The sequence below is a fragment of the Calonectris borealis genome, chromosome 31, assembly GCF_964195595.1.
Source record: "Calonectris borealis chromosome 31, bCalBor7.hap1.2, whole genome shotgun sequence".
Classification (NCBI taxonomy): Eukaryota; Metazoa; Chordata; class Aves; order Procellariiformes; family Procellariidae; genus Calonectris; species Calonectris borealis.
In genome coordinates this window covers 1,453,685-1,464,513 of record NC_134342.1, presented here as the reverse complement: position 1 = coordinate 1,464,513, position 10,829 = coordinate 1,453,685, and the positions used below count along the sequence as shown (strand labels likewise).

At 66.8% G+C, this 10,829-nt stretch overlaps 1 protein-coding gene across 7 annotated transcripts; it reads left to right on the top strand.

Moving 5' to 3' along the window:
* The first annotated feature begins 663 nt into the window (after positions 1–663).
* On the top strand, positions 664–9,894 carry MCOLN1 (mucolipin TRP cation channel 1). 7 transcript variants are annotated; one of them, XM_075134221.1, is made up of 14 exons: positions 664–766; positions 909–1,099; positions 3,907–4,074; positions 4,171–4,330; positions 4,488–4,575; positions 5,271–5,367; positions 5,514–5,613; positions 5,734–5,840; positions 6,073–6,222; positions 6,685–6,786; positions 7,042–7,238; positions 7,424–7,630; positions 7,716–7,791; positions 8,315–9,894. In XM_075134221.1, exons 1-14 carry the CDS (start codon positions 751–753, stop codon positions 8,552–8,554), a joined length of 1,899 nt encoding a protein of 632 aa, XP_074990322.1. In that variant the 5' UTR covers positions 664–750; the 3' UTR covers positions 8,555–9,894. The 7 variants fall into 7 exon arrangements, with proteins under 7 accessions (XP_074990322.1, XP_074990323.1, XP_074990325.1 ...); XM_075134224.1 differs by having other exon boundaries at positions 665–766; positions 7,716–7,846; XM_075134226.1 differs by having other exon boundaries at positions 665–766; positions 7,042–7,164; positions 8,315–8,434.
* The last annotated feature ends 935 nt before the right edge of the window (positions 9,895–10,829 follow it).

Below are 10,829 nucleotides of genomic sequence, written 5' to 3'. Positions count from 1 at the left end.
CCCTGACCCCAACCTGCACCCAGACCCCAACCTGCACCCAGACCTGCACCCAGACCTGCACCCAGACCTGCACCCTGACCCCAACCTGCACCCAGACCTGCACCCAGACCTGCACCCTGACCCCAACCTGCACCCAGACCTGCACCCCGACCCCAACCTGCACCCTGTCCTGCACCCAGACCTGCACCCTGACCCCAACCTGCACCCAGACCCCAACCTGCACCCAGACCTGCACCCAGACCTGCACCCAGACCTGCACCCTGACCCCAACCTGCACCCAGACCCTGTCCTGCAACCAGACCAACATGACGTGTACCCCCCCCGTGCCACACGTCACCACCCATGGACGTGTCCCCCCCCAGTGCCACACGTCACCACCCATGGACGTGTCCCCCTCCCTGTCACCGTCCTGGCACAGGCGGGGGGGGGGGGAGGGAGCGACGGCGGCAGGTGGGCGTGGCTACAGCCAAGCGGCATGTGGGCGGGGCCACGGTGCGGCACTGGGCGTGGCCACAACATTCTGGGCGGTGGGAAGGCGTGGCTACGGCCAAGCATCGGGTGGGCGGGGCCACGGTCCGGCACTGGGTGTGGCCACAGCGTTCTGGGTGGAGGGGAGGGCGCGGCTACAGCCAATCGGCGCTCTGGGCGATAGGTGGGCGTGGCTACCGTCAAAGGAGCGGGTAGGCGGAGCCACGGCGGTACCTTCCGGTCACGTGAGGAGGGCGGCTGAAGCCGCGGTGCGGCGGCGCCATGGCGGCCCCGTCCGGTGAGCGGCAACCGGGGACCGGGGCGGGGAGGGCGGCGGGGGGGGGGCGGCGCGGGCCGGTACCGGCCCGCGCCGCCCCCCCCCGCCGCCCTCCCCGTCGGAGGCTCCCGGTACCCGCCTGTTAACGGCCGTTTCCCCTCAGAAACGGAGCGGCTGCTGGGCCGCGGCCCCGGCTACGGCACAACGGAGTCTCCGGCGGTGGCGGAGGAAGAAGAGCTGCGACGCCGCCTGAAATATTTCTTCATGAGCCCCTGCGATAAATACCGGGCCCGGGGACGGCGACCCGTTAAGTTGGGGCTGCAGCTGGCCAAGATCCTCCTTGTCACCGTCCAGGTACGGGGACAGCGGGGAGGGGGGGACCGGGGCACCGGGGGGGGGGGGCCTTGGGGCATGGGTGGGCCTGGGGAACGGGGACACCGGGAGGGGAGGGGCATGGGGCATGGGGACAGCGGGGAGGGGGAGAGCGGGGCACCGGGGGAGGGGGGCTTAGGGCATGGGTGGCCCTGGGGAACGGGGACACCGGGAGGGGGGGGGCCTGGGGCATGGGGACAGCGGGGAGGGGGAGAGCGGGGCACCGGGGAGGGGGGCTTAGAGCATGGGTGGCCCTGGGGAATGGGGACATCGGGCACTGGGGCGTGGGGACACCGGGAGGAATGGCCCTGGGACGTGGGGACACTGGGGAGAGAGGCACTGGGGGGGTCCTGGGACGTGGGGACACCGGGGCGGGAGGCACTGGGACATGGGGACGCTGGGGAGGGAGGCACTGGGACATGGGGACACTGGGGAGGGAGGCACTGGGGGGTCCTGGAATGTGGGGACACCGGGGAGGGAGGCACTGGGATGTGGGGACAGCGGGGAGGGAGGCACTGGGACATGGGGACACTGGGGAGGGAGGCACTGGGAGCTCCTAGGACGTGGGGACACCGGGGAGGGAGGCACTGGGATGTGGGGACAGCGGGGAGGGAGGCACTGGGGATCACGGGACATGGGGACACCAGGGAGGGGTGGCCCTGGGACATGGGGACACCGGGGAGGGAGGGACTGGGACGTGGGGACACGGGGGAGGGAGGCACTGGGACATGGGGACACTGGGGAGGGAGGCACTGGGAGCTCCTAGGACGTGGGGACACCGGGGAGGGAGGCACTGGGATGTGGGGACAGTGGGGAGGGAGGCACTGGGGATCACGGGACATGGGGACACCAGGGAGGGGTGGCCCTGGGACATGGGGACACCGGGGAGGGAGGGACTGGGACGTGGGGACACTGGGGAGGGAGGCACTGGGGGGTCCTGGGGCATGGTGACACCAGGGAGAGGAGCCTGGGGGCACTGGGCACAGGGACACTGGGGTGGGGTGGCCCTGGGACACGGGGACAGCGGGGTGGCACTGAGGGGCAATGGGCAGGGGGACACCGGGGCGTGGGAGATTGGGGGTTGACAATGACACAGGCACTGGGGGTGGGGGGGGGGGCTCTGGGCGCAGGAGGTGACCTCTGAGGTGGGCACTGGGCAGGGGGACATAGGAGGGGACACCCTCAGCGAGGCCTGGGGACATCGTGGGGAGCACTGGGGGTTTGGGGACACTTGGTGGGGGTGCTTGGGGACAGTGGGGGACTCAGGAGAGATCCCCTGGGAGAGGGGGGGTCTGGGGTTACCCTGCTGGCACGTCCTTGGGGTCCGGGTGCCACACACGGGGGAGTCTCAGGCAGTGGGTGATGCCGGGGGTGCCCCAAAAAAGGAGGGGGTGCAGAAAGGATGACACCTTAGGGTGTCACCGGCTCCCGGACGGGCACCAGGCTCCGTCCCAGGGCGGAAAATCCCCGGGGAGCTGCCAGGCTGCGGTCACAAGGCGCAGAGGAAACACCCAGCACGTGACATCCCCGTCCCGGCGAGGGAAATCGGGGTGCCGGGGCCTTGACCCGGCCCCCCCCCCCCTTTTCTGCCTGCTCAGCGCTGCCTGCACCCTGCCTGGCAGGCAGCGGCTCCCAGCTCAGCCGTGTTGTCCTGGGTGCTTTTCCCCCGAGGCTTTGAGCGCTGTCACCCAGAGCCACCCGTGCCCTCACCCTGCCAACGAGCAGCGCTAACGAGCGGCCTCTTACGTTAATAAATACAAGCTAATTACCGGCACGGGGAGGAGTTTAGAGCACGCAGCCAGGGAAAAAACGATGAAGAGGAGGAAGATCAGGGTCCGCTTTGCCGTAGGGTTCCTAGGGTGCTTGGACGCATGCGCGTCCCCGAGGAGATCGTCCTCCCCCCGCCTGCGGTGGGACACGCGCGCGTCCCCGAGGAGATCGTCCTCCCCCCCCCCGCCTGCGGTGGGACACGCGCGTGTCCCCGAGGAGATCGTCCTCCCCCCGCCTGCGGTGGGACACGCGCGTGTCCCCGAGGAGATCGTCCTCCCCCCCGCCTGCGGTGGGACACGCGCGTGTCCCCGAGGAGATCGTCCTCCCCCCTTCTGCGGTGGGACACGCGCGTGTCCCCGAGGAGATCGTCCTCCCCCCGCCTGCGGTGGGACACGCGCGTGTCCCCGAGGAGATCGTCCTCCCCCCTTCTGCGGTGGGACACACGCGTGTCCCCGAGGAGATCGTCCTCCCCCCTTCTGCGGTGGGACACGCGCGTGTCCCCGAGGAGATCGTCCTCCCCCCGCCTGCGGTGGGACACGCGTGCGTCCCCGAGGAGATCGTCCTCCCCCCGCCTGCGGTGGGACACGCGCGTGTCCCCGAGGAGATCGTCCTCCCCCCGCCTGCGGTGGGACACGCGCGTGTCCCCGAGGAGATCGTCCTCCCCCCCGCCTGCGGTGGGACACGCGCGCGTCCCCGAGGAGATCGTCCCCCCCCTGTCTGTGGTGGGACACGCGCGTGTCCCCGAGGAGATCGTCCTCCCCCCGCCTGCGGTGGGAGAGGAGCTTTGCTGCGGGAAATCAGCCGGCGTAGGAGGTTTTGGGGCACCCAGGGGGACATGGGGACAACCTTAGGGACGTGCTAGGTGGCCCTTGTCTTCTTGGGATCGCCCGAGTGTAGGGTGATGGCTTTTTGCCTCTATGAGCATCTTTGGGGCGAAAGAGCTGAATTTTGGGTCGTGGCGTCGTCGTTTATGGAACCTTTGGGGCAGGGATTTAATCGTGGTCTCTTTTGTCCCTCAGCTCATCCTCTTCGGGCTCAGCAACCAGATGGTGGTGACGTTCAAGGAGGAGAACACCATCGCCTTCAAACACCTCTTCCTGAAGGACTACGTGGACGGCGCGGATGACTCCTACGCCGTCTACACGCAGCGCGACCTCTACGACCGCATGTTTTACGCCGTGGAGAAGGTGAGAACGGCGGGCGGAGGGGGACACGGGGGTGGCTCAGGGACACGGAGGTGGCTCGGGGCCACATCCAGCCGCTGAAGGCATCTCCTTTTCCAGTACTTGGCCATTCCCAACGAAACCATCGGCCGCTACGCCTACGTGCGGGGGGAGAGCGGAGGGAACCGCTCAGCCCTCACGCTGTGCCAGCAGTACTACCGTAAAGGGCGCATCGATCCCGCCAACGACACCTTCAACATCGACCCCAAGATTGTCACCGGTGGGTTTTGGGAACGGTGAGGCTGAGGTCACTTGTCCCCACGGCCACCACTGGATCCCCAAGGAGGTTTTTTTGCTCCTCGTCCTGGGCTTGAGAAGGTCCGAGGGGTCTGCGTGGGGCTTCGGGCTTCCCTGAAGGTGCTTTTCCTTCCCTGCAGACTGCCTGGGAGTGGATCCCGAGGACCCACAGCCTCTGCCCCCCGAGCTGGACCGCAGCTACAAGAACTTCACCCTCAAATTTCACAAGTAATTGCCGGCACCTTCCTCTCAACTTGGGATGTCCCAACGTTTGGGTGCTGGGGGACACCCCATCGGCACAGGGTATGGACGAGGGTGGAATGGGGACCCCAACGCGGGGGAATTCCTCGCGTTGAAGCTTGCTGCCGGGATGGAAAAAACCCCGTCGGTTTGAAAAACCGCTTGCGGGATAGAAAACAAATCCATCCTTGTACCGAGGGAGATGTGAAACCGGTGAGGTTGCACAACAAAGCAGCTCTTTTCCGGCCCCGTCTCCATCGGCGTCGACCGCAGAGCTGGCCCCGAGGCACCGCAACTGTCCTGCAACACCCGCTTTGGGGGTTGTTTTCTCCACCTCGAAACCCTGGGCTGGCTTTCGGCAGCGTTTTGATGGCCCGTGGCCAAGCCCTGCAGTTGTGGGCACGTTATCAGCGTGGGCAGGCCCCAGCTTCTTGCCGGTGGAGTTTGTGGAACTGTTTCTTCCGGAAACAAAATTCACCGACGCTGAGGCATGCGGCCAGCGGTTTGTTCCTCTCCTGCTGGAGACACCCTTTCCTAGGGCTGTACGCACCCCCCAAGGAAGGGGTTTACCCCCCTCGCTGTTGGTTGTTTGACTCTCGGCGCCGGATTTTGGGGGGTTGAGGGGGGCTGAGACACCCTGGACAAGCCCCGGGAGGAGGATTAACGACCGTCCCTTCCCGCAGACTCATCAACGTCACCATCCAGTTCAAGCTAAAAGCCATCAACATCCAAACCATCATCAACAACGAGATCCCCGACTGCTACACCTTCACCATCACCGTGAGTGCGTTGGCACCGTTCCCCGTTTCGGGGTGATCCAGCCGGGTTGCGTGGGGGTGACAGCGGCCCTCGTGGGAACGTAGGGACCGAGGACCGGCAACGAGGGGCTGCCGGGCGGTTTCGGTGACCGTCCCCCTTCTCCCCAGATCACGTTCGACAACAAGGCGCACAGCGGCCGGGTGAAAATCCGCCTCGACAACCGGGCCGACATCAAGGAGTGCAAAGATCCCAGCGTCTTCGGCCGAGGTAGGAACCACGAGGTGACTTCTGGCCCCAGCGGTTGCCAAAAGGCTTCCTGGGGAAGGGCTCGGGGTGCTTCTGGGCGGCCGTCCCCCTCGTTAAGAAGAATCACCGCGCGTCTTGTAGGTGACAACTCCTTCCGGCTGTTCTTCGATGTCGTCGTCATCCTCGTCTGCTCGCTCTCCTTCATCCTCTGCGCTCGCTCCATCATCCGGGGCCTGATGCTGCAGCACGTGAGTGGTGGGAGGGCAGGGAGCGGCGCTAACCGTAGCTGCCCTCCACCGTGTAACCGGTGGGGACGGACAGAGCTGTCACCAGGACGCTGTTTCGGCGCTGCCGGCTTTCAGAGGAGGCCCTTTCCCCACGAGGGTGCTCAGTCAAAGCTGTGGGTGCTGCAAGACGAGCAAAAAACCCTGGACGGTGGGTAAAAGACCTCATTTATTTTTTTTTTTCCTCCCCACGCAGGAGTTCAGCCGGTTCTTCCAGCGTCGATACAACCAGAATGTGTGCTTGTCAGATCGCATGGAGTTCCTCAACGGCTGGTACATCCTCCTGGTGATCAGCGACGTCCTCACCGTGCTGGGAACCATCATGAAGATCGGCATCGAATCCAAGGTACGGGGACACCGGGGAGCCAAGCGGGAGGTTTTGCAGATCCTGGGTGCTGCGGGGTTGCTGGGGAGGGGACATTTCTGTCTGGCGGGGGTAAACCTTCCCGCTTGGCCGTGAAACAGCCTCTCTCGGGTGTTGGCAGCGCGTTGTCTGCCCCGGTGAAGCTGTCCTGGGTGTAATGGGAGCCCTGTCAGCAGGTTAGGGGACAGACGTGGCTCCTGAGGGGGTTCACAGAGGGGTCCTGGCCCAAGTGGGACCCCAGAGCCCCCCTTTTTCCCTTTGGGACAGGGAGGTGACAACAAAGGGACAGGCAGGCTGCTGCGTGGTGGCTTGTGACGTCGGGATTTCACTCGCCGCTAGCTTGTGGCCGGCGCAGAGGGTTGTTGGGGCTTCAGGGACGGCGTTGGGGACTTCGGGGGTGGCGTTGGCCGTGCCTCAGGCCCGTGACACCTCTGTCCCCCGCAGAACTTCGCCAGCTACGACGTCTGCAGCATCCTCCTGGGCACCTCCACGCTGCTGGTCTGGGTCGGGGTCATTCGCTACCTCACCTTCTTCCAGAAGTACAACGTGAGTGACACCGGGGAGGTGACCTGGGAGCCAAGGGGACAATTTCCAGGGCTGGGGACGGCCGTGCCAGCCTGGCCCTGAGCTCCTGGGCAGGCTTAGGCTCGTCCTACAGCTGCTGCGTGTCCCCAAGGTCCCCATCCTGCTCTGCTGGGGACCTCGGGGTCACACAGGGTGCTTTAACTGCTGTTGGGTCCCCTCCCGCCGACACCCTCGGAGGAAGACGAGGGTTAATCCCGCCTGGTTTTCCTCCACCAGATCCTCATCGTCACGCTACGGGTGGCCCTTCCCAACGTCATCCGCTTCTGCTGCTGCGTGGCCGTCATCTATCTGGGCTACTGCTTCTGCGGGTGGATCGTGCTGGGCCCGTACCACGTCAAGGTGCTGCTCCGGCGCGGTGGTTGGGGTGGGCTTCACCCACCTCCGGGTGATTCCCTGCCCGGATTTGGGAGGAGGTGGGTGTGGGACCGGTCCCCGTTTTGGCTTAGATACGGTGCCGCTCTTTGCCGCAGCCTCTCTCCTCGTAGCCCAACGGCATCGGGGTGGCACGTAGGGTGTCGGGGAGCGCTCGCTTCCGAGAGCTTCCAGCCGGCCGGTGGCCTGAACCAGCTACCAGCCCTTTGTCACCTTCCATCTCCAGTTCCGATCCCTTTCCATGGTGTCCGAATGCCTTTTCTCCCTCATCAACGGAGACGACATGTTCGTTACCTTCGCCGAGATGCAACAGAACAGTTATTTGGTGTGGCTCTTCAGCCAGATCTACCTGTACACCTTCATCAGCCTCTTCATCTACATGGTCCTCAGCCTCTTCATCGCCCTCATCACCGGCTCCTACGAGACCATCAAGGTGAGGCCGGATCCTGGTTTTTAAGCAAAGCTTGGTTTATTTTTGGGGGGGAGGGATTCGACCTCCCCGTCCCCTTTCCCCCCAGCACCAATGCGAAGGCGAAGCGCCCGTCTCCCAGCTCCACGCCTACATCGCCCAGTGCAAGGACAGCCCCAAATCGGGCAAGTACCGTCGGGACAGCGCCTCATCCTGCTCCGTCTTCTGCTGTTGCGAGCGGTGAGCGGGCAGTGCCGGTGCTGGGGGCGCCGGGGGGGGTTATTGGGGGGGGGGGGGGGGCGGGGCTTCTGGCTGCTGGATCGGGGCCAGGTACGCTCTGCGACCCCCCCCTGTTATCTACCCCGCTCCCTCCTGCGTGGGAGAGGAGGATTTACGGCTGTTTTCGCTCCTCGGACGTGGCCGATCCCAGGTGGATCGTGATTTCCAGCTCCCCTCCCCGCTGGTGAGTCTCTTGCCAGCACCCCAAAATGGCTCTGTGCCCGTGGGGACCCCCCCACATGGGTATAACCGGGGTACGTGGGCTCTCTGCGTCCCCCCCTCCTCGCTCCCTGCTTGTTTCTGGGGGGGGGGGGGGGGGGGGGGGGGGTCTCCCTTTAGCTACGGCTGGGTCTTGTTTCCAAAATCGAAGCCGCCTTCCCCAAATTCATCGGATTTCCCCCCATTACCGCCGGCGCTGTCTCCCCGCAGGGCTCCTCTGCAGGACAACGCGCTGCTGGTGAACTGAGGGAGCACCCCACGGCGCGGACCCCCGGGGACACGAGGGAGCGGTGCCCCGTCCTCCCCCCCCGGCCCCGAGCCCTTTTAATTTATTTTATCGCTTGCTTTTTACCGGCTTGGGGCCCCGAAAAAGCGGGGAGAGACGGTGGCCGTGTCCCCTGCACCTGGGGGACGCTAAACGGACGCTTGTGGCCCCGTTATTTTGCTTGACGGACTTTGGTCTTGCTGCTCCTAATCCTGAACTGGAGCCGGGCACCCCTCGGGGGCTCGCCGTGGAGCCCTGCCACCCCTCGGATGTGTTTTAGGGGGGCAGCTTGGAGCCCTGCCACCCCTCGGATGTGTTTTAGGGGGGCAGTTTGGAGCCCTGCCACCCCTCGGATGTGTTTTAGGGGGGCAGTTTGGAGCCCTGCGACCCCTCGGATGTGTTTTAGGGGGGCAGCTTGGAGCCCTGCCACCCCTCGGATGTGTTTTAGGGGGGCAGCTTGGAGCCCTGCCACCCCTCGGATGTGTTTTAGGGGGGCAGCTTGGAGCCCTGTGAACCCTCGGATGTGTTTTGGGGGCTCAGCCTGGAGCCCTGCCACCCCTCGGCTGCGTCGGGGACGTGGCCGAAGCCTCATCCTAAAGCCCCCTGGTCCCTTGGCTGCGCTGGGGACTCGTCCCCGCCCTTGTCCCCAAGCCCCGCAGCCCCTCGGCTGCGCTGGGGACTCGTCCCCGCCCTTGTCCCCAAGCCCCGCAGCCCCTTGGCTGCGCTGGGGACTCGTCCCTGCCCTTGTCCCCAAGCCCCGCAGCCCCTCGGCTGTGCTGGGGACTCGTCCCCGCCCTTGTCCCCAAGCCCCGCAGCCCCTTGGCTGCGCTGGGGACTCGTCCCCGCCCTTGTCCCCAAGCCCCGCAGCCCCTTGGCTGCGCTGGGGACTCGTCCCCGGCCTTGTCCCCAAGCCCCGCAGCCCCTTGGCTGCGCTGGGGACTCGTCCCCGCCCTTGTCCCCAAGCCCTGCAGCCCCTTGGCCAGGTCAGGGACTCGTCCCTGCCCCTGTCCCCAAGCCCCGCAGCCCCTCGGCTGCGCTGGGGACTCGTCCCCGTCCTTGTCCCCAAGCCCCGCAGCCCCTCGGCTGCGCTGGGGACTCGTCCCCGTCCTTGTCCCCAAGCCCCGCAGCCCCTCGGCTGCGCTGGGGACTCGTCCCCGCCCTTGTCCCCAAGCCCCGCAGCCCCTCGGCTGCGCTGGGGACTCGTCCCCGCCCTTGTCCCCAAGCCCCGCAGCCCCTCGGCTGCGCTGGGGACTCGTCCCCGTCCTTGTCCCCAAGCCCCGCAGCCCCTTGGCTGTGCTGGGGACTCGTCCCCGCCCTTGTCCCCAAGCCCCGCAGCCCCTTGGCCAGGTCAGGGACTCGTCCCCGCCCTTGTCCCCAAGCCCAGCTGCCCTGTGGCAGCATCAGGGACTCGTCCCCGAGCCCTGCAGCCATTTTGGGGGGAGCGCCTAGGCCCAAAGGGGGCTCCCCTTGCCCCCCCCCCCCCAGCCACCTCTGTCCCACTCCACCCGGGGCCGTGGGGTAAGAAGGAAAACGGGTCCCCTGGTCCCCGGGGTTGGGACAGAGGGACAGTGTCACCCCGGAGCTGTTGACGCGCGAGGGGACGGGTCAAGGGCGCGTTTTGTCACCGGAGGAGCAGCTGCTCCCGGCTGGAGCGAGGCCAGCGGCCGCTCGAACCAGGCACCGCTGCCTCCGCCCGCCTTCCCAGCACCCAAAAAAGCCAAATTGAACCCCAAATCGAGGAGCCACCGAGATTGGGGGTGTTTGGCGTTGCTTTTAATGCCCCTTTCATTCATGGCCTGAGTTGTGGCCGGTCTCAGCTCATGGGTTTGGCTCCATGTTTTGGGGGCGGTGGGGGGGGGGGGGAGTTGCGCCCCACGTGGGGTCCCGGTGGGTGCCCCCGCGGTGGGAGAATAAAGCGCCCCGGGAGAACAGTGGGTCTGTGCTGCTGTGGGACCCCCTGCGCCGGGGGGTGCCAGCACCTTGGGGTGCCAGCACCTTGGGGTGCCCATGGGGACGGGGTAGCGGTGGGGCTGGTGGGGCTGTCACCCTGGGGTGCCTTGGGGTTGGTGGTGGGTGCTGTCACCCCGGGGTGCCCGTGGGGGGACCGGGCTGGCGGTGGGTGCTGTCACCCCGGGGTGCCCGTGGGGGGACAGGGCTAGCGGTGGGTGCCGTCGCCCCGGGGTGCCCGTGGGGGGACCGGGCTGGCGGTGGGTGCCGTCACCCCGGGGTGCCCGTGGGGGGACCGGGCTGGCGGTGGGGCAGTGGGTGCTGTGACCCCGGGGTGCCCGTGGGGGGACAGGGCTGGCGGTGGGTGCCGTCACCCCGGGGTGCCCGTGGGGGGACAGGGCTGGCGGTGGGTGCCGTCACCCCGGGGTGCCCGTGGGGGGACCGGGCTGGCGGTGGGGCAGTGGGTGCTGTACCCCCGGGGTGCCCGTGGGGGGGCACAGACCTGAGGGTGCT

What these genes read in the sequence shown, in the direction of transcription:
- MCOLN1 (XM_075134221.1), top strand. An exon ending in GGGGCCTGATGCTGCAGCAC is followed by an intron (nt 5,841 to 6,072) that starts GTGAGTGGTGGG and finishes CTCCCCACGCAG; the next exon opens with GAGTTCAGCCGGTTCTTCCA. An exon ending in CCTTCTTCCAGAAGTACAAC is followed by an intron (nt 6,787 to 7,041) that starts GTGAGTGACACC and finishes TTCCTCCACCAG; the next exon opens with ATCCTCATCGTCACGCTACG.